General features: G+C 40.1%; 1 protein-coding gene across 1 annotated transcript in view; it reads left to right on the forward strand.

Annotated features, from left to right (window-relative positions):
• EDARADD (EDAR associated via death domain) overlaps positions 1-21,615 on the forward strand; it is a 64,484-nt gene extending 42,869 nt beyond the window's left edge. Inside the window, exons 5-6 of the mRNA XM_077167807.1 lie at positions 7,998-8,043; positions 19,286-21,615. Of these exons, the coding sequence (XP_077023922.1) occupies positions 7,998-8,043; positions 19,286-19,668 (429 nt within the window). The 3' untranslated portion in view covers positions 19,669-21,615. The remainder of the gene's footprint in view (positions 1-7,997; positions 8,044-19,285) is intronic.
• The last annotated feature ends 2,914 nt before the right edge of the window (positions 21,616-24,529 follow it).

Genomic DNA, 24,529 nt, shown 5'->3' on the forward strand with positions numbered 1-24,529 from the left:
ATGTACAGACCATAAGCTTCTGTAAAGTACTTTGTGATGGTTCTTAACAATAATCAACCATACTTCATACACAGAGGGAAAACCCCTCTATCTTTCATCTTTGAAACCATAGCAAAGGTATGAAATTACACTTGATCATGCCAGCCTCAAAGTCACAGGAACAGCTACTATAGTTTTTGACCCCCATTTCAACTCCAGAAGTAGCAAATCTCCTTTGTAATTGGATAGAAAACTCACTGAAGAGAAGAAAGAATTAAATGTACACAAACCCACAGGTTTGCTTTAATCATTACAAAACACAGGATCATTCATTTTAAATTTCCATTCTTCCTTATTTGGTTATTTCATCCTCAGTGAAAATGTCCTTGTTCCCTGATGTCTCCCTTGAATTCTCACCCCTCTCTGTGCTGACTTGGCATTCTTTCTGTGCCTTTTTAATACATTATTCCTTGTGGTATCAATAGTCATGTATTTGTCTTTGTCCCATTTCTGGACGTAGCAGGGACACATCTCCTTTGTCTGTGTATTCCAATGCCTAGTAGGGTATCTTGCAGTTACAGTGGCTCAGAAAATGCATCCTAAATTAAATACACCTTTGAAGCCATTTCTGGAATAATCTTTCAAATGAATGGATGTGAAGTATAGTATACTTTAATGAAGAGTAAATATGTTTAAAAAATAAATGGATAGGTACCAACAGCTATTGTAATACTAGTAATTGATTAATTTGCAGGGGGCAAAAAAGTATCTGTTGGTTTTTTGGAAAAACCCAACAGAAGATTCACAGTTTAGTACTAATGTTTAGAAGTGGAGAGTTGTTAAAGGTATTCAGAAGAATTACACAGAGACTGGGACTATCTTGGGAGTTCATAATACTGAAAACTGCTTGAGTTTCACTGGCTGTGTGAAGTCAGAAAGTTCTGAACTGTCTAAATGCATATGCTGTTTAAACCCTGTCACTGAGATACACTTAGCACTCAGGTGTTTAAACTCGTATTTTCAAATCCATTTACTAAATAACTTTTTAGAGAGAAGAGAGCGCTCCTTATCTTTTGCTCCCCAACCCCATTCCTTCTCTCAGCCCAGATTCAGTGGCCCAGAGGGGCCTCCATGCCCAGGTTACAGCCCCCCCAGCCCTACGAACTCCAATTCCTAGAACTGGGTTTATGTGAGGTGCCCACTGCCAGCCTCTCTCCTGAGGATTGCCACAGGCCCTGGATGACATTCTGTCAGATGCCAAGTGTCACCTGCCTACATTCTTTACTGGCCTTGTCCACCCCTCTGAGTATCTAAGTAAAGCCCACAACCTCCTGCACCAGCTGTACCAAGTTGGAAATTTCTGTACCAACTGCTGCTAAAACCTTTACAGAACTTGCCACATCCTTTGCTTCCTATGCCTTGTCCATGATCTGAACCTTTGCCCGCAAGCCCATCTCAGTCTACTCCTCAGAGCTGATCTGGTCCAGGAGGCAGGTCTCAGGCCAACCTCCAAGTATCCCGTGTTGCTTTAAGAGATCACCTTGCAGTAACTTTGATTCAGTTCATTGAACCAACAGAGTTTTCACACAGCATCTGAGCTCAGTGCCAGGACTATACAGGAGAATAAGGACTAGCCCCACTCTTCATAGGGCACCAAGATAAGTGCCATAAAAGGGGTCTGCGTAGGACCATAATTGCAGAAAAAGGACTTGGAGGAGGCAAGGGATGGGCTTTGAAGATGAAAACACATCATCTCTTCGGAGACAGGAATAAAGAAAGAAAGTAAATCCAGAGACGTCTAGAGGGAGGTGGGGTCTGCATCTGCCTACTTCTCAGGGAATGAGGGAACAGGGATGAGTATGGGGCCATCAGCAGAGTGGAAAAGGTTTGGAAAAGGACCCACAGGTACCTCAGGATGACAATTAGAGGGGAATATAGGAATGGCCATAGAGCAGTTGGGGCCGGACAGCATGAATGTGTGGTGTTTGTAGCTTCTGCTTCCCCAGCAACACTTAGCAATTTCAAGCAAAACTGGCAGAGTAGTTTATGTAGAGTTAAGGACTGACAAAATCCCACAGCTGAAATACAACTTTAGGGTGTTCTTAAGCAGATTACTAAGATGTTTGACAGGAACAGGAATATAGGTGAAACCAGAAGGGAATTGGAAGGGATGGAGGCCACAGAGCTGGTGACCAGATAGGGTCAGAGGGAATGGGGGAAAGGGAAAGGAGGTCAACATGAAGAACGTGATCCATCCACTGGTTTGGGAAAGCACAGACTCCCTTCTATATTTAAGTCTTCTTTCCTCCCTTTCCCCCTCCCTCCTGCCCTTCCATGGATATTTGGTGCTAACTATGTCCCAGGCATGCCCTACTTACTGTGGTACAATATGAACAAGGTCTTAGCCTGATGGTCTACAGTCTGGTTCAGAGGAGAGAGACTCCAACCCTCTACACCCACCTTCACAAGCACCCCCATGGGGCAGCACACACAGGACGCCACAGAGATACCCACATGCACATCACCCACACTCGGGTTTGGAGAAGGTTTCCTAGAGAAAGTGACATCCAAGCCAACACCTCGCAGATAAAAGGGGTGGGGAGCATAGCATCCAGGCAGAAATGACCATGTGTGTGCTCTCAAAAAAAAAAAAAAAAGTCATCACCTTCACTACCAACCTGGTATACTCCACCTTTGGTTTTAACCATTCTACTAGAACTTTCCAAAATTACTACTCATTCCTCATTACCAAATCTTGTCTTTTCTTGGCCCTCAGATTCCATGACCTTTGTACAACTTTTGATGCTGTAGCCACCTGCTTTTCTACCCTCTTCTCTGATCACCCCTTGTTCTAGTTTGCTAGCCGCTGGAATGCAATGTACCAGAAACAGAATGGCTTTTAACAAGGGGAATTTAATAAGTCGCTAGTTTACAGTTCTAAGGCCGAGAAAATGTCCCAATTACAACAAGTCTATAGAAATGTCCAATCAAAGGCATCCAGGGAAAGATACCTTGGTTCAAGAAGGCCAATGAAGTTCAGGGTTTCTCTCTCAAGTGAGAAGGCACATGGCAAACGCAGTCACAGTTTCTCTCGTGGCTCGAAGGGCACATGGTGAGCAAGGTGTCATCTGCTAGCTTTCTCTCCTGGCTTCCTGTTTCGTGAAGCTCCCCAGGAGGCATTTTCTTTCTTCATCTCCAAAGGTCGCTGGCTTGTGGACTCTCTGCTTCTCGTGGCTATGTCATTCTACTCTGGCTCTCTCTGAATCTGCTATCAAAGTTACTTACAGGCATGGTCTGTTCTAAGGCAAAGTTCTCCTCTTTTATAGGACTCCAGAAATTTATCAAGACCCACCCAAATGGGTGGAGACATGTCATCACCTAATCCAGTTTAACAACCACTGTTGATTAAATCACATCTCCAAGGAGATGATCTGATTACAGTTTCAAACATACAGTATTGAATAGGGATTATTCTGCCATTATGAAATGGGATTTTGATTAAAACATGGCTTTTCTAGGGGACATACATCATTTCAAACCAGTACACCCCTTCTCTGCCTCCTTTTCCTCATTTCTTCCCCTGCCGTTATAAAGTACGTGTTCTGGTATTCCTCAAGGTTATAGTCCTCACATCTTGCTATCCATTGTCAATTTCTTCTTCCATAATGACTTCAACTTCCATATTTACATGTCCTGCCCTGGCTTCTCCCAAGAACCAGCACCACGTATTCAACTCTGCCTGGACAGCACCACTTAGAAAGTCCACGGGCATCTCAAACTTGTGGTGGATGAGTTTGACTTCGTTGTCTTATCTATCGTCTCTTTAAACCTTGCTCTCCACTTAACCTATTTCACTGGTCTCCTAATAATTCTATCTCCACAGTAGGTCTTGCATTATGCCCTCCTCTCTGGATAAGTAATTTGGGTTCTCATTAGCCCTTGCCTGTGAGTGCTCATGGTTTCCCGTCTGATCCCTTGCCTCGGGCCTCTCCCCCACCACCCGTCTGTCCTACACGCTCCAGCCAGGTGACTATCTCTTGCTTAGCTTCTAGATGGCTCTGATCGTGCCCTGCTTCTGACAAGAGCCCTTTAGTCACTTCACATTGTCTCTCAAATAAAGTCCAGATCCCTTCTGGCCTCAATTTGGTCACAGTCAATTTTTTCAGCCTTATCTCCCCTCTCATTGCCTTTGCTTAAGACATAATGCCCTGTTATTTACTGCAGGTTCCCTATGCTTTTACATTTCCCTCTCAGCTCACACAAACTTCTGGCTAAATGCCCCCCTTCCCAATTTCTCGCTGTCCAAATCATCAACAAAACCCCTCTCAAACTGTTGTCTTGAAGGAATCTCCTAGGATGTTTCTCAGCAGAAGAAACCTCTCCCTTCTGACTTTATTTGTACCTCCCTGATGGAGCTTGCAGTCTTCTGCCTCATATTTTAGTTATTTCTGTGCATCTCTGTTTCCTCAGCATAACTGACAGCAAGCCTCAGGTCAAGGGCTCAGGTCTTTTTATCTTCCTATATATGCTCCAGCATGGAAACTTGTAGATCTTAGCTGCACAATCGAAATATTTGTTGAACAACTGCGAGAATGTGATTTAAAATGATAAAAGCCACAAGAATTGGTCTTTTCATATTTTACTCGGGGAAAACTAACCTAAAAAGTAGAATAATATAGTAGTCAGAGCTAAGAATAAAGATTGTAGTAGATATGAATCTAAATTCTGTCTTCATCAACTTTCATGAGTCATGTTCCCTGCCTGTATCACAGGGATGATTCTGGCCAGACATTGACTTTGGTGAAATTTTCTCCAGATTATGAGAAATCAGAACAAATATACCATGTAATGGAATAATGTAATAGGTAAGTTCACGTTTTAGCCAGGACCTCATTCTTTCCACAAAATCTATCAAGTTCTAACATTTGTGTCCCTTCACATGACCTGAAGTTCCTTTTTCTGTTTGCTCAGCACAAGGTTCCAATTCAGTGAGCCGAGCCATGACTCTGAGATAAAAGAGCTCACCTGCCCGATCTTGCTGGGGGTTTGCAGATGGGAAACGGCAGGTCTCTACATGACCTGTTGAATAGTGAAAGTGTTCCTAGCATTTGGGAGCTTCTGTATTTAGCCTTGTAAAAGTAAAACATTGTGTAGAGAGAAGATTCTCTCTCTGTCTCTCTCTCTCACACACACACCTGAGTGAGGGAAATGTGAGAGGAAAGTACAATTTCGACTAAATGAAACAGATTTGTATGGATTATGGGGAGCAGGTTGTTTTTTCTTCCAATAAGGACTGTGGCCATGGAGGGAACACAAACAGAATTTTAAAAATTTAGATTAGTTGTATGGGGGTGGGGGAGTGGAAATACGGCTGTTAAGACATGCGAATGCTTCTTGGGTGAAGAAAATTTGGCTGGTAATGAGGCAAATGTATAGTCACTGCTGAGACCTGGGATTTTACGAACTTGCAAAGAGGAGAAAGAAAGCCTTCTCAGGCGGTGAAGAGAAAAAGACTGTTTAAAAATACATTGACACTGGGAGGACCACGGTGGCTCAGCAGGCAAGAATGCTTGCCTGCCATGCCAGAGGACCTGGTTTCGATTCCTGGTGCCTGCCCACATAAAAAAAAAAAAAAATACATTGACACCAGGGAGTTAGTGTATTTTTAAGGGTGAAACTCAGAGAGCTGAGCATGTAAAAGCACCCTAGAGGTGAGCTTCTCCAGTGCCTATAATAGGACTCTGAGATCCAGTTTTTTAAGCAATTTGCCTGAAGTTATTAGTGTAGCTGGGATCAAAACTCAAGGCTTTTGATCCAAGTCCAGTACTCCTACGTTTCCAGGGCTGGAGGGAGTGACGTTAGGTACTGAAAGAGATTATAGTTGTAGAAAGATGGAGCTAACATAAACAATGAATACTGGGACTGGGCTCATCTGCTGACTTCACTGAAAACACTTAAAAACACACACACCTTTCTGAGAAGATCAGAATAAATCCCTAGATGTCATTTATACCATAGCTGACCAAGGTTGTAAAAATAGAGCGTGAACATTTCTACCCCCAGTCAGATGGCTGTCTCTCGGATGTTCTTGGGGCAGAAACACAATTACCCCTCAAAAGATTTGGATGCTGCTTTGTAACTGACTTTTTTTTTTTTAACCTTTTTTTATTGTATAATATGACATATATACAAAGCAAAGAAAGAAAAAAGCAATCATTCTTGAAGCACTCTTCAACAAGTAGTTAAGGACAGATCCCAGAGTTTGTCATGGGCTACCATACCATCAACTCAGATTTTTCCTTCTAGCTGCTCCAGAATATAGGAGGCTAGAAGGAATATATATATATTTATCATCACTTTTTTCTTTTTTCATGAAAAATAATGTATATACAAAAAAAGCAATAAATTTAAATGCACAGCACAACAATTAGTAATTTCAGAGTTTGGTATGGGTTACAACTTCACAATTTAGATTGATACTTCTAGCTGCTCTAAGATAGTAGAGACTAAAAGAGATATCAGTATAATGAGTCAGCACTCAAACTCATTTGTTAAATCCTACCTTCTCTGTATAACTCCACCATCACCTTTGATCTTTCTCCCACTCTTTAGGGGTATTTTGACTATGCCCATTCTAACTTCTTCATATTGGAAGGGTCTGTCAATAATATGGGGTAGGGAGATAGAACTAGCTGATGTTCTGGAGAGGCTGGGCCTACTAGGTTTCAGGACTTATCTTGTCCAGGGACCCATCTGGAGATTGTAGACTTCTGGAAAGTTTACCCTAGTGCATGGAACTTTTGTAGAATCTTATATATTGCCCTAGGTGTTCTTTAGGATTGGCTGGAATGGTTTTCACTGGGGTTTGGCAAGTTATGATATGTAGCAATGTCTAACTGAAATTTGCGTGCATGACCTCCAGAGTAGCCTCTCAGCTCTATTTGAACTCTCTCAGCCACTGAAACCTTGTTACAAACTTCTTTTCCCCCTTTTGGTCAGGATGGCGTTGTTGATCCCATGGTGCTAGGGCCAGGCTCATCCCTAGGAGTCATGTCCCATGCCACCGGGGAGACTTTCACCCCTGGATGTTGTGTCCCATGTAGGAGGGAGGGCAATGATTTTACTTGCAGAGTTGAGTTTGGAGAGAGTAAGGCCACATCTGAGCAACAAAAGAGGTCCTCCGGAGGTGACTCTTAGGCATGCCTATAGGTGAGCTAAGCTTCTCTGATACCTACATAAGCTTCACAACAGCAAGCCTGAAGATCAAGGGCTTGGCCTATTGATTTGGGTGTCCCTAATGTTTAACAGAGCATCGGGGGTTTCCCTGATGGTAAAGTTTCATAGCTCCATATATTTTCTCTCATCCCTCAAGGAACTTTGCCAATACTTTTTTATTATCTGCTTAATATATTCTGGGATGTATCCAGGCATTACATTAAGCAGTACAGGATTAAAGGCCCTCATTCTTATTCTGGACTCCCTGTGTTTTGATTGTTTAAATGAGCTATTTAGACAAGTTGAGTTAGATTATGTGTTACAGAAAATTTGCATTCTGTCTAACTGTTTTTGCTTCTCGGTAATATATACTTAAATATATAAGTACAATAGATAAAGGGAAGACTCAGTACACAAATGGCAGGCCCCCAAAAAGTAAATAGGAAAATAAACCAAAATATGTAAAATAAAACAAAGCAGGAACATATTGTTTTGTGCACTGATACATTTCTTTTAATAGGAACGCTAGTTCATTTAACAAGTATTTATTGAGTGCCTACTGTGTACTGGGCACTATTCCTGGCACTGGGGGCACAGCACTGTGAGCAAACAGACAACAACCTCTGTCTTCCTGGTGCTGCATTCTAGATCGAGAGACACAGCTCAGCACCCATTAAAGTGTCATTCCTAACATCCGTTTCTTCCCTAGATTTTGGTGGAAATTTAATTAAATTGGAACATTGCTAATATCTCTATTTTCATATAGTTATGATTTTAATGAAGGTTGCTTTTTTGGTTTTTAGGGAGAAGAAAATGGCTTTCCAGACAGTACTGAAGATACACTTACAGGTAAATGATTGACTTTAAGGAGATCTGGGTGTCCATGAGAAAGAGAATTTGAGAATGTGTTTATCGTTAGCTTTAAAAATCTGTATTACAAAAAAAAAAAATCTGTATTACAGAACAGAAATTTCCAGCTATAATATGCCACAGTGAACTGCAAAGAAATCTGAATCTTAAGAGATTTCACAAAAGCCTTCAAAGAGTATTTTCTCTGAGCCAACCTTACTTTGCTGGTGAGGGGCACAGCAGGTCAGAATGGAGCAGACCCTCCCTTGGAGTCTGACAGCTACTGCCCCCAGGACTTGGGCAAGCCAAATTAGCTTCGGAAGAGCCAGCTTGTCCATCATCCATCTCAGTTCCCTCTCTGTGTCTCTGGGCACATCAGTAAGCCAGAGGAGCACATCGTGACATTAGGCCATGACTAACGTTCCCACACCTTTTCCTGCTTTTAGCGTATTTAACCAAAGAAACATGAAAGGTTGCTCCCCGCTGCCTATTTTTATCATAAGAGAAATTTTGGCAATTTTAGATTTCTTGTTAATTTAATCATGGGGGAACTATGGAGTGAGAATTAAACAAGCCACCCAATCAATATAATAATTACCCAAAAAATTAAAATCCCATCAATATTTTTTACATCTTTTAAAATACATATTAAATGATTGGAGTCATCAGGATTTTGTTTGTTTCTTTATGAGTGGGGTGGAAGGGAGAGGGAAGGGTTGATCAGTAAAACCCTCAGGAGCAGCTCCAACTTGATATCACACCCAGACTGTGCCCAGGGAACCATGCTTAAAATCAGAACATGCCGCATATATTCAACTGTTTGTTTTTTTCCTTAGAAACGTGATGGTAAGAAAATATCCAAATATGTTAACAGCAGTTATCTCAGGGTGATGAGAGTCTAGGTGAATTTATTTTTCATTCAACAAATATTTATTTATGAAAGACCCCCTGTGCACCAGCATCTCTAAGGGGGCCATGAGGCAAAAGTACAGCTCTGGGAGACAGAAGTTAGGGTTCTGGCTCTAGTTCAACCACTACCTGCAGCGATAAGACATGGAGGAAAAATCATGCCAGATGAGCTTTGGGTATTTCCTTCCACCCAGGCTTCATGGGGCAGCCCTAACTTCCAGGGTTCCAAACAGACCCCTCTCATCGCAACCCTCGCCTTCCTTGGATTGCATCCTAACCCTGGCCACCGGCTGATAAGGAATTCCTCTTCTACAAATGCTGCAGCCAACAGATGCTCAGATGAGAAGCACCTAACTGGAGGATGGAGGGATGGGGAAAGCAGAGGCAATTTTTATTTTTTTCCACTAGTCTATATTTCTAAAATTTATAACATGAGCAAGTATCAGAAAAATCTGGAAAAAAAAATGTTTAAGCAGTTTATGCAAATATACATGTAACAAATGATCACATATAGGCAAATATGTACACATGCGTGATAAAATCACCAAGGAACTCTCCAAATTTTAAATGTGATTGGCCTGAATAATGAGAGGAATAATTTTTGTTTTGTCATATGCTCAACTGAATTTTCAGATTTTGTGTGACAAGCGTACGTTTCTTTTGAAATAATAATTTTTTAAAAATTTGAATTACACAAGACTAACACCCCACACACTAATCTGAAATCTCAGCTAAAATTAAAATGAATGAAGAAATTTGATTAGGAATATCAAAAACCCTCTAAGGAATAAACATGTCAGAGTGATAGTAGGTGATTTTATGGTATGTTATGAACCTGTTCCGGAATTGTCCTCCACAGCAGAAACTGTGCTGTGTTAGGTAATATCTTTAGCCCCAAGCATGATGGCGTAGGAAGTTTATGTTTTTATGTTTCCTATAAACAATAGAAATGAGAAACATTGAATTAATGGCTTTGTTACGACCACTTTGAACAGTTTGTTCAGTTTTGAACAACTGACAGAAGCAGATATTTTTTGTCTTAGTAAGAGACAAAAAATTTTATTTTACAAATATTACCCTAGCACTTACTGTGTACCAGGCACTCCTCTAAGCTCTTTGCACAGACAGCTCCCATCATCCTCAGGACCGCTCTGACTTAGGACCTCCTATTTTCTTCACGGCACGTGTGCAGTGACTGGGGCAGCGAGAGGTTACGCTGCGCCCACCGGGTCCCACAGGGAGCAAGTGGAGCATACGCTCTGTCCGTTCATCACCCAGAACCTGCTCCAGCCACCACTCCAGGCCACCCCCTGTGAAAACGGTGCAGTAATACTGCACCCTGTCAAGTTCAGACTTCTAGCTTAAGCTGGAACAAAAACGAAGCCCAAACTTAGGCAGCTCCCAGACCCCAGCCAGCCAGAAAGTCAGTCTCTGAGCAGCTGAAGCACCTTATACAGAAGCTTCTATGTATTCCACTTCCACGGATGCGACCCACAGGTCTTAAGTCAGAGCCTGGCTTTCATTCAGATCTGCTCATTTGAAAGCCTTTGTTGTCTGTTATCTAAATAGCAATATGGGAAGCCGGGAGGGCATTACTAAAGAAGGGGGAGCAAGACTGCCGAAATGACAGCTAAGGGTTTGTAATAAGGAAAAGAGAAGGAATACAATTCAGAATTAGCCATCACTAGGAAGGCAAAACTCCCTTGGTGGAGCACTTGAATATAGAAACAGTCATCCCTGGGGGCAGGCATGAGAAAGTAACAGAGGGTCATAGTGATGCCCTGGATTAAAAACAACAGCAACAAAACTAAATTATGTTCCCTTTACCTTGTTACAGCAGACATTAAGTTTTATATTGTTTTTATACAAAATGAAAATGTTTGGGCCCTAAAAGAGTAAGCTCAGTTATCATAAAATTCACGAAATTGAAAGATCTCATTTCCCAAACGTGACCAGTAAATTGAAGTTTTACTCTTACATTTACAAACTCAATTTAAGGAAAAACCCTGCTCTTTGTCCATCTCATAGTGGTGGCAGAGGTGACGTGGAACACAGTACTTTCTGCACCTGTTCTGTGGAAACATTTGCATTTTTAAGGTAACGAGTTTCTGAAGACCAAGCAAAAGCCAAAATATGCATAATCTAGAACTTCCCTATAGAAATTATGTAAAATAGGATTTTCTTTTTTTTTTTCAAATTTTGCACATAAACTGAGACCTTAATATTTTTGTGTCACATTATTTCAGAAATTCATGTTTAAAATTCATGTAAAATTCTACCATGCTGGGCCCCTTCTTATGTAAGAGTTTAACTGTTTGTTTGTTTGTTTGTGCTTCATGTATCCTCTACAAGAAGTAGACAACAGAAAGCACTGCACTTTTGCTCAGAGAGCACTGCACTTTTGTTCAGTGATACAATTGAGGCCTAAAATGGTTTATTTTTATTGCCTAAATCCACCCAATTTGTAAGACTCCATAGTGCCACTTCCAACTTGATGTCTTCTTAAAAGGATCTTTTAGAGAGAAAAAAATTGAAATCATGTTGCTTTCCTTTAGTAAAGGGATCAAGCACCCACTGAAAGCCCTTAGATCTCTTTCTTAATAGATAAAAATAATTCTTCCTCACTTTCTAGCTCATCACGTATAACTACATCCGGGGACTAATGTGTGTGTGTGTGTGTGTGTGTGTGTGTGTGTCCCAGTGGTTTATCAGTCATAAACTGGCATTTTAAGTGTATTTATTTCTGACAGCATTGGGAACCATGGAAATAAGCATGAATTTACACCCTTAATAACATATAACTGCAGAAGTATTTGAGTCAACTTTGATGCTTGGGGTGCCAGCAGGGCATGGGAAGTTTTAAAAGCTCCCCATGAATTCTCATGTGCAGCCAAGGTTGAGAACCTACTGCCTGAAAGACTTCCACAGAGCACTTTGTCAGAAGGGGCTACCAACGAGAAGCAAGGCCACTTAGAACTTCATTTAGAAGTTAGATTGGAGAATGATAGCCACTTCTCTTTGAGAGATACCACGTTTGTTTGCTGATGAAAAGAGTCCAAATCTGATAATTTGCAAGCTCCAAATCTGATAATTTATAGACACCTGGGATAGAGTTGTAACCTTAATACTTCAGTATCTCCCAAGTTGCCAGTATGAAAGTTTTACTATTTAGTTGTTTTGAACTAACTCAATACCTGGTTATCCTGGGAAACATCATTATAAACCTTCTGAAGGCTAGCAGTTGCACTGGAGTACGCTGGAAGGAAACACCCACTTGGTAGTAGCTCTCGAAAAGCCAGCGGGTGCAAGATAAAACAGCACCTCATCTGCAGGCAGACGTATTAAGGCAATCTGTGATCCACTGCCAACATCCTGACTGGAATCATTTTCTAGGCCCAACTAATAATGACCTTTGTGAATTCTGAATCTTGTTCCAAATTCACAATTAACTGCTAATTGACAGGTATTTTATAACCAGCCAGCCCAAACTTAAGAGTTAGATACGGTGCCATTGGACATTAACGCTTTCTTACAATTGTTTTAAGTGACATAGACATACCTTTTGGATGAACATACTGGGTTCTTGAACAATTCTTTTGGAGTATAAAGTCTTCTTCGTCCCCCCTGTGAAGGGTGTGTAAGAGAGTTATTGGGGTGTGAGAGAGGAATGCTCTGTAGGAAAATCCATTCATCTATTTTTCGTGTAGGGAAACTGTTCCCGGACTCTTCATCAGCAAACAAACATGGTATCTCTCAAAGAGAAGTGGCTATCATTCTCCAATCTAACTTCTAAATGAAGTTCTAAGTGGCCTTGCTTCTCGTTGGTAGCCCCTTCTGACAAAGTGCTCTGTGGAAGTCTTTCAGGCAGTAGGTTCTCAACCTTGGCTGCACATGAGAATTCATGGGGAGCTTTTAAAACTTCCCATGCCCTGCTGGCACCCCAAACCAATTAAATACGAATTGGCAGGAGAGGTCCAGATGTCAGTATTTTATAAATTTCTCCAGGTGCTTCTAGCTTGCCTCCAAGGCAACTGAAGGCTTTAAAGGTTGTTGGTTATTATCTTTCACCCTAACTAGCTGTTCTTTGCTGCATGTTTACAGTGCACTAGAGGATGGGGCTTTAATGGATTATCTGAGTTAATCCTTATGACAACTTTATGAGATAGGTATCATTATCCCCATTCATTCAGGAGTGAGGGAATGGGCTTAGCAAGTTCGGTAACCTGCCCATGCTGCACAGCTGCACTGTGTTAGCTGGTGCTGACATTCATTTGGCCCGGCATTAACCTCTGCAGAATATAGTGTACCCTGTCTCCATAGCAACCAGTATTCTTTCTCTGCTTTGCTTTTCCTTAGCACCAAAAAAAGGTCTCAGTTGATTTGAAAATGTCCAGATATTGTTTCATAGTCTGCCCAGAGGTTCTAATTTAACTATCTCTTTATTTCACACTCTTCCATTTGATGTCTTCATCAAATATTTATTGAGCACCTACCATGTGCTTGGCATACAGTAGGTGGCACTAGACGTCGAAGTCCCTTCCCTCTTGGAGCTCTTATCTAGCTGGGAGATACATACAATAAATACAAGTCATTTCATGCTGTGGTTGGGGCCTCGAAGAAAATAAACCAGGGTAACGGGAAGGGTTTTACTTTAGCTAAGTAGGTGCACCACGACCTGAGTAATGAAAAGAAGCTAGTTGTGTGCAGGTCTAAGGGAAGAGGCCCCAGGGAGGGGAGCTAGCTGGTGCAAAGGCCCTGAGGTAGACCATAAAATGCCTGGAGAAATCAAGCCTCCAGGAAGTTGGAGCACTGGATTTGATGAGCTCCACCTAACACAGATCTAGAATCATTGTGATGATTTGGGATTAGTATGTAAAGGACTCAGTGCTGAGTATATCTCAGTAAATAAATGACAGTCGTTGTAATGATGAAAAACCATGGAGAGACTTGGTCCTTACTTCCCTGCCAAATTTTTCCATAGTCTGAGCCAGCACTCATACAAGACTTACAGAAAGCAAATCTTTCTGGAGTCTTGGTCTCTAAAATAAGATCAGCTTAAATTAATGGTTTTGCATTAGTGGAAGATGCACAAGTGTTAAAAACATGGCAAGTGAGGGCCCTAATTATTAAAGAATCTAAGTGAATTTTTATACGTGATTACTTCTTTCAACAGCCCTCTCCATTACTCCCCAAATCTTGAATTGATTTATCTTTTTTTTTTTTTTGTATTTTAAGGCCAATTCTTTACTATTTTTGACCAATATCTGTTTACTATCAGACATAGCTGCATTCTTTCCTTTACTGTAAGTTCTCTATTCAGGTTCTAAAATTACATCAGGCAATAATAAATGCATCTTGTCTCTTAAGGAGAAAGCACAGTTCTCATTCATTTGTGCATTTAGCAGGCAATTTTTATATTTCTGCTATGCAGCAACACTGTCATTTGAGAGGCATCAAATAATAATCCAATTTTTCTCATTTCTGATTAAAATTTCTTTGGTCCCAAGTGTTTCCACCCCTGTAATTGTTTCTTCTCCAGGGTGTCACCCTACCTCCCCTTTCATATACAATATGACATGGTAGGTGTTTTTTAATACGGCAGGACAAAATGAACTTGATAGAAAAAAAATGTTTCCCCCACTTAAGTCCCCTAGAGAGCTGACTATCGTTTGTGATTCTAAGAGGCTGCTTTAAAGCCTGCTTTAAATTCGCTGGTGTTGGTGGTCCAGGTAGATTCTAAATCATTTATGTTGTTGGAAACACACACACACACACACACACACACACACACACACACACACACACACATACCAGTGGATCTTTTGACATCATTTATCTGAAAACAAACTGACATGTGGTCAATGTACTATAAAAGCTTCACATATACTAGGTTTAAAAGAGCTTCACAGAAATCTTATTGGTATTTGTATTCTTCTTCTTGACACTGAATAAGAAAACAATACCAACACTGAATCTCACAAAGGTAAGACTAGAGAGGAACTTCAGATACCATCGCATATATAATTTTGGACTTAGAGGTTTAAATCCTATTTTAGTTTCCTAAAACATTTACTATATATTTATTTATTTATTTTAAAGTAGCCAAATGATAATTATAGAAATTTAGGAAATACCCATAATCAAAAAGAAAATTAATGTCACCTGAGTTCTCCTCACCCAGCATCAACCCTTGTTAACATTTTTGTTTTATATCCTTCTGGACATTTCTCCATGCTTGTGTGTGTGTATGAGTAATATATGATTTATGCGGAATTAAATATCTGTAGTATTTGTTTTCACAAAAAACTGGATTATCCATATTCTTTGGTAACCTACTCTCTTTCCCACTTGACTCATCATTGTTAATTTGACCTTTAAATAAGGGCAAAGGAGAGTGCTATCTCCTTTAACACCTCTCTTAGCGAGAAACAACCCTCACCATTTAAAAGTTCTTTATCTTATAACTAACCTTATGCCCCACTATGCACCTAAAGTCTTATTTCTTTATGCACCATTTTTAATGTGGCTGAAAAATAATCTCATATTTCATAGAAATTTTTAACATTTTCTGTTGTGAAAATGACATATATGCTATATTTCATATAAATATAATTCAACATTTTTTAAACGCTAAGATTGTAGACATGCTGTAGAGGGATGTGGGTCTATTCTCAAGGAATTTAAGGTATAAAGAGGACCACGAAAACCATATAGATTGTCTCGCCGCAAGGCTGACTCAGGAACTACAAACCAAAGGAGTTGGAGAGTCACAGTGAGATGGCGTTTTGAGTAGGAGAAGGAGAGATTTCATAGAAGGATGTGAATCTGTGGGTTTTGTAGGTTGGATAAAAGGCGTGGAAGGAAAGTTCAATAAAGTTCATTGAGAGAGGGAAAGCACAAGATCATAGAGAAAGCACACGAAGAGGTGTGCAAGTAGAAAAAATATAAGATATAACATTTTTTTAACCTAGGAAATTGACCAAGATTTTAAAAATTAATAGTGCTGACAAAGGTGAAGTGAGATAAGCACCATCTTTATACTCTGGTATGAATGTGAATTGGTAGGGCCTTTATTTCTAGAAGGTACCTTGGGGTACATGTCTAAGTAGCTTTAGAATATTCATGATTTTTGACCTAATAATCCCATTACTGATGAGATGATTAAAGAGGGGATCTAAAATTCGTAAGCAGGGGTCTGCATTGCATTTTCATTGGCAGTCATAAAAATTTGGGAAAACCTAAATGTCCATGAGTTCAGCCAAAATTCCATAATTGTGTTTATTTTCTGAATTTTCTATGCTATGCTGAACTTATATCAGTTTTTTAAAATTTAATTAACCATTAATAAAATAAAGTGCCAGGTTATCTTTTCAGGGAATTGAGTAATCCAGCTTGGCTGGCACAGGTTCTAAATCACGGGAAGTAAGGCTGAAAGAGCAGCACAGAGAGCTGGGCATGGGAGTCTGGAATTTGGTAACTGGTCGGATACAGTGAAAAAGCCAATAAAGAATTGAAGAACCCTAAGTGTAAATTGGGAAGTTGGGGTATTTGGGGGTGCATAGGGAGAAAAATGTTGAGGACTGTTTTAGGTCTGTTGTGTTAATGCTGTCACCTGGACATAAGGAAGAGGTTTCCCACTGGTCCAGTTATGGAGCCCAGGAGAGCAGGCAGGGCGAATCATTCATTTATTCACTCACTCATGCATTCATACAGTCACTCAACAGGTATCGGGTAGGGGCATTTACTACATGCCAGGGGCTGTGCTGAGTCCTGCAGATGCAAAGACAAAGGGCCTTATAGACTAATGGGGGAGCCTTGTAGAGGTGAAGTGACTGGTAAAGTTGTGGCAGTAGAGAAGATCACCGGGGGAAGAAAATGTGGAGAAGGAAAGCTTAGGGCTAAGAGAAGAACAAAGCTACCTCTTTATAATTCTCAAGACTCACCTGTGTAACAGGGTGGGACCTCAGTATCTCAGGCAATTGAGCAAAGGGATGTGGCCAGGACTTGCTAAGGCTGTGCCTGAAGATATTGGACTTGGTTATAAGAGGGAATCCTCAGAGAGGACACAACCTGCAGTGCAATATACAGTGTCAAAAAGGGCAAAAGAGTCTTGGGGTCTGTTCCAGAGCAGCCTCATCCAAGGGGGAGCTGATGGGATGGGGCATTAGCATCAGCAGAAGGTCCAGGCAGACAGTGATCCTCAGAGTCAGGTGGGGATTCACCCTCCTATTCTGGAATTTCTGCCCAATTGGAACAGGACTCTGGCCATCATTGGGCACAGGGAACTGGGTCCAGTTACCAAAGACTTTAGCAGGCACTAGGCTGGGTCAGATGTTGCTGGAGGTTGAAAATTAAGAACATGGTGAGTAATTGGAAGCAGTAGTCTTTGAACTCTCCTTCTAGAAATTTAGCAGTGAATAAAAGAAGAGAAAGATAAAGTGGCTTCAGCAAGCATAGTTTAAGATTGTTGGTTTTAGGACAGAGGAACTTTATACATGTTTGTAGATAAGGGAGAGGGTACCAGTTGAGGTGGGTGGCCAAAATGAGGAGAAGGAAAGAAAGAAACAATGAAACAAATTTGAAGGGTGGGCTTCAATGTGTAAATGAAGCTGGGTGAACTAGAGAGATGCTCCATTGATAACTCTTTTCTATGCCAAGTTTAACAAGATGCTTGCTAATGTAATACATTGTTTTTGTCATCACAGAAATATAATACCACTAGAGAAAGTTTAGACAATAGAAAAAGAATCCTACCAAATTAACACAATGGCTATTATTATCTTTGTACATGTCCTTTCATAGTACTATTAGCATACAGTTTTCACATGGTTCTAATCATGGAGTACATACATTCTTTATATCTTGCATTTTTCACATGCTATTACAGCACAAGCATTTCAGAGGTGGCTACCTACTCTGCATGATTATTTAAATAGCATTCCATCAAATAATACCATAATTTCCTTCACTATTTCCCTAACTTTAGACATTTAAGTTGTTTAAACACTTGCTAACCTAAACACCACCATTATAAACACTTTCACGCATAGACATATTTTGGATTTATCTCCATAGACTAGACCCCAAAAGTCATATTCATAGGTCGGAAGATCTAAGCATAATTTTCATGGCTCTTGCTTTGTTATCTTTTAATTTATACTTGCTTCAAAATTTCTGGTTCTCGACTTTTTGATTACTGAAGTGACTCCCTCTTGCCAAATTCTTTACTTTCCTAAATTGAGAAGTCCCGGACTCAATTTAGTGTCATACATAGGAAAGGTCATCATCACCTTCCCTAGAATTTGACAAGCCAGTGACCTCTAATGAAACCATTAGTTGTTTATATCTGAGTTCAGAGGCTGATGAAACTCAGGGTTGTTAAAGAATGCAAGTTGCTTTAGTTGGTACGTTTTGCAGACATGGCTTAATAATTTGTTATAAATTACTTGCCAGTGTCTCTCACCTAATAACTTCATCCTTTTACTGACATGCTTCCTACTAATCAAATGAGGCTAAAAATGATTGAGTATAAGAATGCTGCCCTTCTACTGGGATGGTCTTCGTGATGAGAGCTCAGCTCAAAAGCTTCCTGCTCGGCCAACCTGGTTTCCATCTCACTGCACACACCTCAGGCCATTGGCATGGCTTCAAAGGGTGAAGAAAACACAGATAAAGGCAAAGGCATGAAAAGGTAGCCATAAATTTAGAATAAGTTTTCTGGCATTATCAATTATCACTCATTTTCAAATATGCGTATGAAGTGGATATTCCAGTTTCTTTCTTTCTCTCTCTCTCTATTTTTAAAACACCTTATAAAGAATTGTGCAATCCTTTATACCCTCACATGCTGTGTTTGGTGTTAAAAAGTTGTCAGGCTTGACTTGAAACTTGGAAGTGGGTAAGGACTGCGGTACATGCAAGTATGAGCTGGTTACTCCGAGGGCATAGCAGGGTGCTGGTGAGTGAGGGTCTGATTACCCTGGACTGGTTATCTGCACACAGAGAGGACTCTGTTCCCTGGAGCCTTTATCTCTAGCCAGCAGTGTCACAGATTCACACTATAAGACATAGAGCGTCTCAGAAAGAAAGTGAAAAAGGCAAAACTTACCAAAAAACCATACCTGCTTCCAGCAACACAACCCTTTTTTGTGGGAGTACAGATTGTAAAATGCACACAGAAATGAACATTCTGAAATATTCCTCTGTGAGATATACTATGTTAGATGCACACTGATGCCATTGACAGTTCAGCAGGAAAATTAAGGCTGAGAGAATTGAATGCATGCTCTAGGCCTCTTGTTGACACACTGGAATCTATTGTTTCTCCCTGCAGATGTAAGCAAGGACAGATCTTGTAAAGAAAACTGTACGTGTTCCTCATGCTCGCTCCGGGCCCCTGACATAAGTGACTTGCTCGATGACCAGGACTTACTAGATGTGATCAGGATAAAGCTGGATCCGTGTCACCCAACTGTAAAAAACTGGAGGAATTTTGCGAGCAAATGGGGCATGCCATATGATGAATTGTGTTTCCTGGAGCAGAGGCCACAGAGCCCCACCTTGGAGTTCTTGCTCCGGAACAGTCAGCGGACTGTGGAGCAGCTGATGGAGCTGTGCAGGCTGTACCACAGGGCCGATGTGGAGAAGGTGCTGCGGAGGTGGGTGCAGGAGGAGTGGCCCAAGCGGGGCCGTGGAGCCCACCCCAGGCACTTCTAGAGCATCCCCTTCCTTGACTGGCTTCTTTGGACATTGAAGCAACCACAGGTTCAGGGGTAGGGGTGGGCACATGTTAGCCTGTTCTTTTATAAGAGTTTAGGATAAGGACATGGAACAGAGGGCATTTGTTTTCCCCAAAGCAGGTGGTTTTGTGGAGGAGTAGACTTTGTTTTGGTGGTGGATTTTTGTTTGTCTGTTTTTGCACATTAATTTAATATGTGAATCTGGAGTTGGGAAAAATATTTTGTAGGCTCATTTGGAGGCCGAAGCCTGTGATCGGAAGGGATTCATGTCATTGTGAAAATAAAATTGTCCTCTCTCTTAAGCAGTGCTGAAGATTTAAACACAATAAGGCCTACAGTTTTTGATGGCCTGAAACGATCATCCTACATGAGCCCCTTCAAGATCCTTGGCGTTCCCACAGAAGAAAATAACACTGAGAAGTTATTCTGTTTTATCTGTTACTTTTTAAGTATAAAGTACTTAGTGAATCAACAGGCTGTTGGCATTATGTTGCAAGTCTCTTCAGAACATACGTGCCATTTTTTATTCAAACACTTTTATAATCTGTGCATCATCAAAAATGTCATTTGCTCAATTCTTTTTTAAAATACAAAAAGAAATAGTTACTGGGAAGTCAAAGTCAGGAAATTCGGGAGTAATAAGGACCAAGGAAATGGTGGCTCCCTCTGGCTACCCATGAGTTTCTAAAAAAATTCATTTACTGTTTTCTATTTTATTTTATTTTTTTTTGCGTGGGAAGGCACTGGGAATCGAACCCGGGTCTCGGGCATGGCAGGCGAGAGCTCTGCCAACTGAGCCACAGTGGCCTGCCCTCTGTTTTCTTTTACATGTTTTATATAGGTTGAAGATTTCTCCCCTGAGATGAAACTCAGTACAAAAATAAATAAGAATCAGTAGGTTCGCTGGTAAAATGCAACCACCTGTAGCGCCTGCTGTCCCAATATAAAACAGGACCCAATAACACTACAACAGCAGTTGAGCCAAAAAGGGAGAGAATTTTAGATGGCTGGCAGGGAAGGTATGCATTAAAATCTAAATTGTAAAGAATTGTAAACCAAATGAAAAAAATCTAATGCTTGCATCTGATTGTTTGGGGGAGTGGAGGATGGGGCCAGGAGGGCATGTAATTGGAGAGATCAAATTTTCTAGGTGTTCTTTTGGGGGAAAAACAAAAGAGAGAATAAAACAAAGCTCTGGTTTGCTTCACAATTCCATTGGGGTCCTATATACTTTTGCCGTTGGGTTTAGAAAATTAAAGCACTTTATTCAATTTGCAGGGATTCTGTACAAGTCCAGAAAAAAATGATTAATGACACTAATTGGAATATGACAGAAAGCTTAGGATTAACTCAAAAGAAAGTTATTTTCTAAGCCACCGATATTTTTCCACTAACAGTGACTTCTGTTGGGTTGCTAATATAGAAAATCCACTTCACCATCAAATGCATAGCAAAAACTACCATAGTGATTTGCTCATTACTTCTGACTTGGTATTACAACCAGCTCATCTTCCCTTATCAGAGTTATGGCAAGATGTATTTAAAATAACAGTCAGTAATAAAATGTAGAGATTTTTAAAAAGTAGATTCATTTGTAAATTGTTGTTTGATGAGGTGATTAAGTAAATTAAATAAAATACATATTTACTATGGACAGGCTTGTTGCACAGAATTTGTAAGGGGGATTTCTAGTCTTCTAGGAATTGGGTTTTATATACCACTTTCTCATGAAGCTACATGTGACATGTTGTCATTAATTAGCCCAAAATTTACTGTGGGAAAATATAAATATCTTTGACGTTCATTATTGACATTTTAGAGAAAGGAAACTAAAAGGCTGTGACTATTTCAGTTGGGGTGTCCCAGACACCTATGCGGACGATGGTCATCACGCCCTTATATCTCTGCCACTTCCCTGAGGTGCCAAGAATGTCCCCAGAGTGACATGTCCAGCTAAAAGGCAGCCTTGGCCAGCTGTCGCCAGAAGCCATTGGATTTATCTCTGTCTCACTGCTAATAAGGCTGTGAACATTTTTTTTTTTTTGGTTTTGGTGCATGGTCTGGGACTCGAAACCAAGACTCCTGCATAGAAGGGGAGCATTCTGCCCCTGAACCACCATGCACCCCTGAATGTTTTTAATTGATTGATTTTTTTTGTAAGTTTTATTATAATTGCAAGGGGAGGTGGCAGGGTGGAAAGGTTTTTTTTTTAAATAGGGAAATTGATATAAATTAACTTTTAATTTGACTCTACCATTATTTGTATATATTGACATCTGTATCTGTGACATTTACCTTAAGAAAAGCTTTCATTTTTAGGAGAATGCTATGAACAGACAGAAATTTAACGTAATTTTTTAAATTAAATTTTATTTAGACTCTAGACTTTGATTAAATATAGGATGACTTTTACCAGTGTTACACAGAGAAACACCAAAAAGTAATTCTCAACTGAAAAACAAGTATGTCAGTTGTGTAATCACCCCAAAACAATTTTATTTAAAGTTAATTTATAGCAAATACATTTTATAATAGCATAAATCTGTTTATGCTTTACAAAGGCAAGAGTGGAAAGGAAAGAAATGACTTTATGGTTGGTTGATCAAGTAATTATTAAAATTTAGGTTAATACCATTAGTACTTAGGAGCTTTGCTCATAGGGCTGTCCAGATCTGGGTTAAATTGACCACATTAGAAACTAAACTGCTTATGATGTGGTCCTTCTGCTATTGGAAGAATGAGGCTTAGCTAAATTCTAAGATATGCTCCCCAACAAAATTCCCATCTCTAATATTACATGATGAGGTTTTATGTAATGTCGATTTTATTGGTTGCAATAACAAATTACTATATGCAAGGCAAGGGAAAGAAAAGAAAAAAAACACATACCCAGGACACATACATACACAGAGAGAAAGACTCACAAAGAAGGGAGAGTCAAATAAGGCATATATTATTTTAGATTATAAGATTTTAAATTGTTAGCCTGTAAATTTTGCACCAGGGTTGCCCACCGATGCTCAAAACATAACTTGTATGAACAAGTCCCCCATTTTTGTGGCACTAAATAATAATTATTCAGTAACTGAAAATTCATAATAGACAAAAGACTGCTGCTCCCAGGTTTTCCTTAATAGTAATTTTTGTGTGTTACTGCCCTCTGGTGGGTCACAAAATCTACAAACACATCCTTTCTGGTCTGGTTGCCATCCTATAACCAATTTTCTATTAATCAGCTAATTAATAATCTAGCATCCCCACTAGAAGACAGGAAGCGTGCAGTTGATTATATCACTTACACTTTGGGAAATATGAGGGAATGAGGCTGGCATAATGCAGACCCAACTTAGGATCCATCAATTCTAAGAACAGTTCCGTACTCTAGGGATTATTTTGAAACAATCAATGGGACTTCTTCTTCATGTGGATTTAAAGCTAGCCATTTGTGGATGTTTGTTCCTTCTCCCTTTCAATTTAACAATGCACAGTCTTTAACATTGAGGAAGGAGTCATAATAAACATTACTGTTACATAAAAAGGCAAAGGGATTCATTCCCCTTGGTTACAGCAATCATTGACCGAGAGCACTAATCTTTTCCCATTCCTCTAAATATATAATACTAAAAAAATTCTTTTAAATACGATATTCATAGCTAAGTTCTAGTAGCTTTTTTCTCCCTTTCTTTTCTTTTTTAAACAATAAATGTTTGATTTAGTTTTGAGCAGACTATCCTCCTTGGAACATTTTTTTTTCATACTTCTGTCCTCCCTGTTCTATAATTTTCCCTTCCTTTGGGTCTATGCTTTTACTCTTTGTATGGCTTGTTTAGGGCTCTTCATTCATTTTGTGAATCAGATTTCCTTTATGTGTGTTTGGCCTTCTCCCTCACTGCCAGGGGCAAATGTCTCCTTTGTTTGGTTAATTGGGAAGAAGCAGTTTGTTGGATTAGTTTTCATTTTTCATGGCACTTTGGACTAATAACAATGAAACTGTTTTCTACCCTTGTAACTGAAACACATGCCCAGAGAAGGGACTGAGAAACCTTTGCCTTGTTTATAGCATGATTTTCTACGTAGGACTTCTCTGTCAAACTCCACCTTCTGAACCCTGTGCAAATACACATATTATAAAATAAATGAGGGAAAATCTTGCTTCCCCTGTGTTTAGAGGATTGTCACCATGATGCTGGACCATGCGCTATCTCACTTGGGGATCTGGGCAGAGTGGACCTGGTGGTGCTCATCCAACTAGAATGGACTAAGGCAGAGGAGAATCTGTGCTCCTATTTTCTGCAGCTATGGAGGAAGAATGGGTATGTCTTCTTAGCCGGATCGATCTGATGGTCACATTTAGCTGGGAATACCTTGTAGAAATCATCGCCACATTCGAATTAAAGAGATTGAAGCAGACTTGACAGTGCAACTTTAAATGAAATGATTGAACTTATCAAATCTTCTGGAAATTTAAGAGATGAGTTTCTCACCACTCCCTGAGCCGAGCCAGGCTCTCTTGTTTTATATGGCAGTCTGGTGATCATTTTTGGGGGGGGACATGCCCTCAGAAGCTTCACAGTGGATATTTTGTCAGCTGATGAAGGCAATGCTTTGAAACTACTGAATCTTTGTGACATTCTAGTTTTAGATGTCTGTGTGCTGTTCTTTTTTAAGCTGCCTTAGTTTTGGTCACCTAATGATTTTATATTTTCCTCATACATGAAAAAATTATTTTTAACTATAGTAATGGGTATTAAAGATTGATGTCAACCACTCTCTCCAGTTGGTGTTTTCATGTAGTATCCAACACAATCATTGACTTGTGTTCTGTTGGTCAGTCATTA

This window comes from Tamandua tetradactyla, chromosome 7 (assembly GCF_023851605.1).
Source record: "Tamandua tetradactyla isolate mTamTet1 chromosome 7, mTamTet1.pri, whole genome shotgun sequence".
Lineage (NCBI taxonomy): Eukaryota > Metazoa > Chordata > Mammalia > Pilosa > Myrmecophagidae > Tamandua > Tamandua tetradactyla.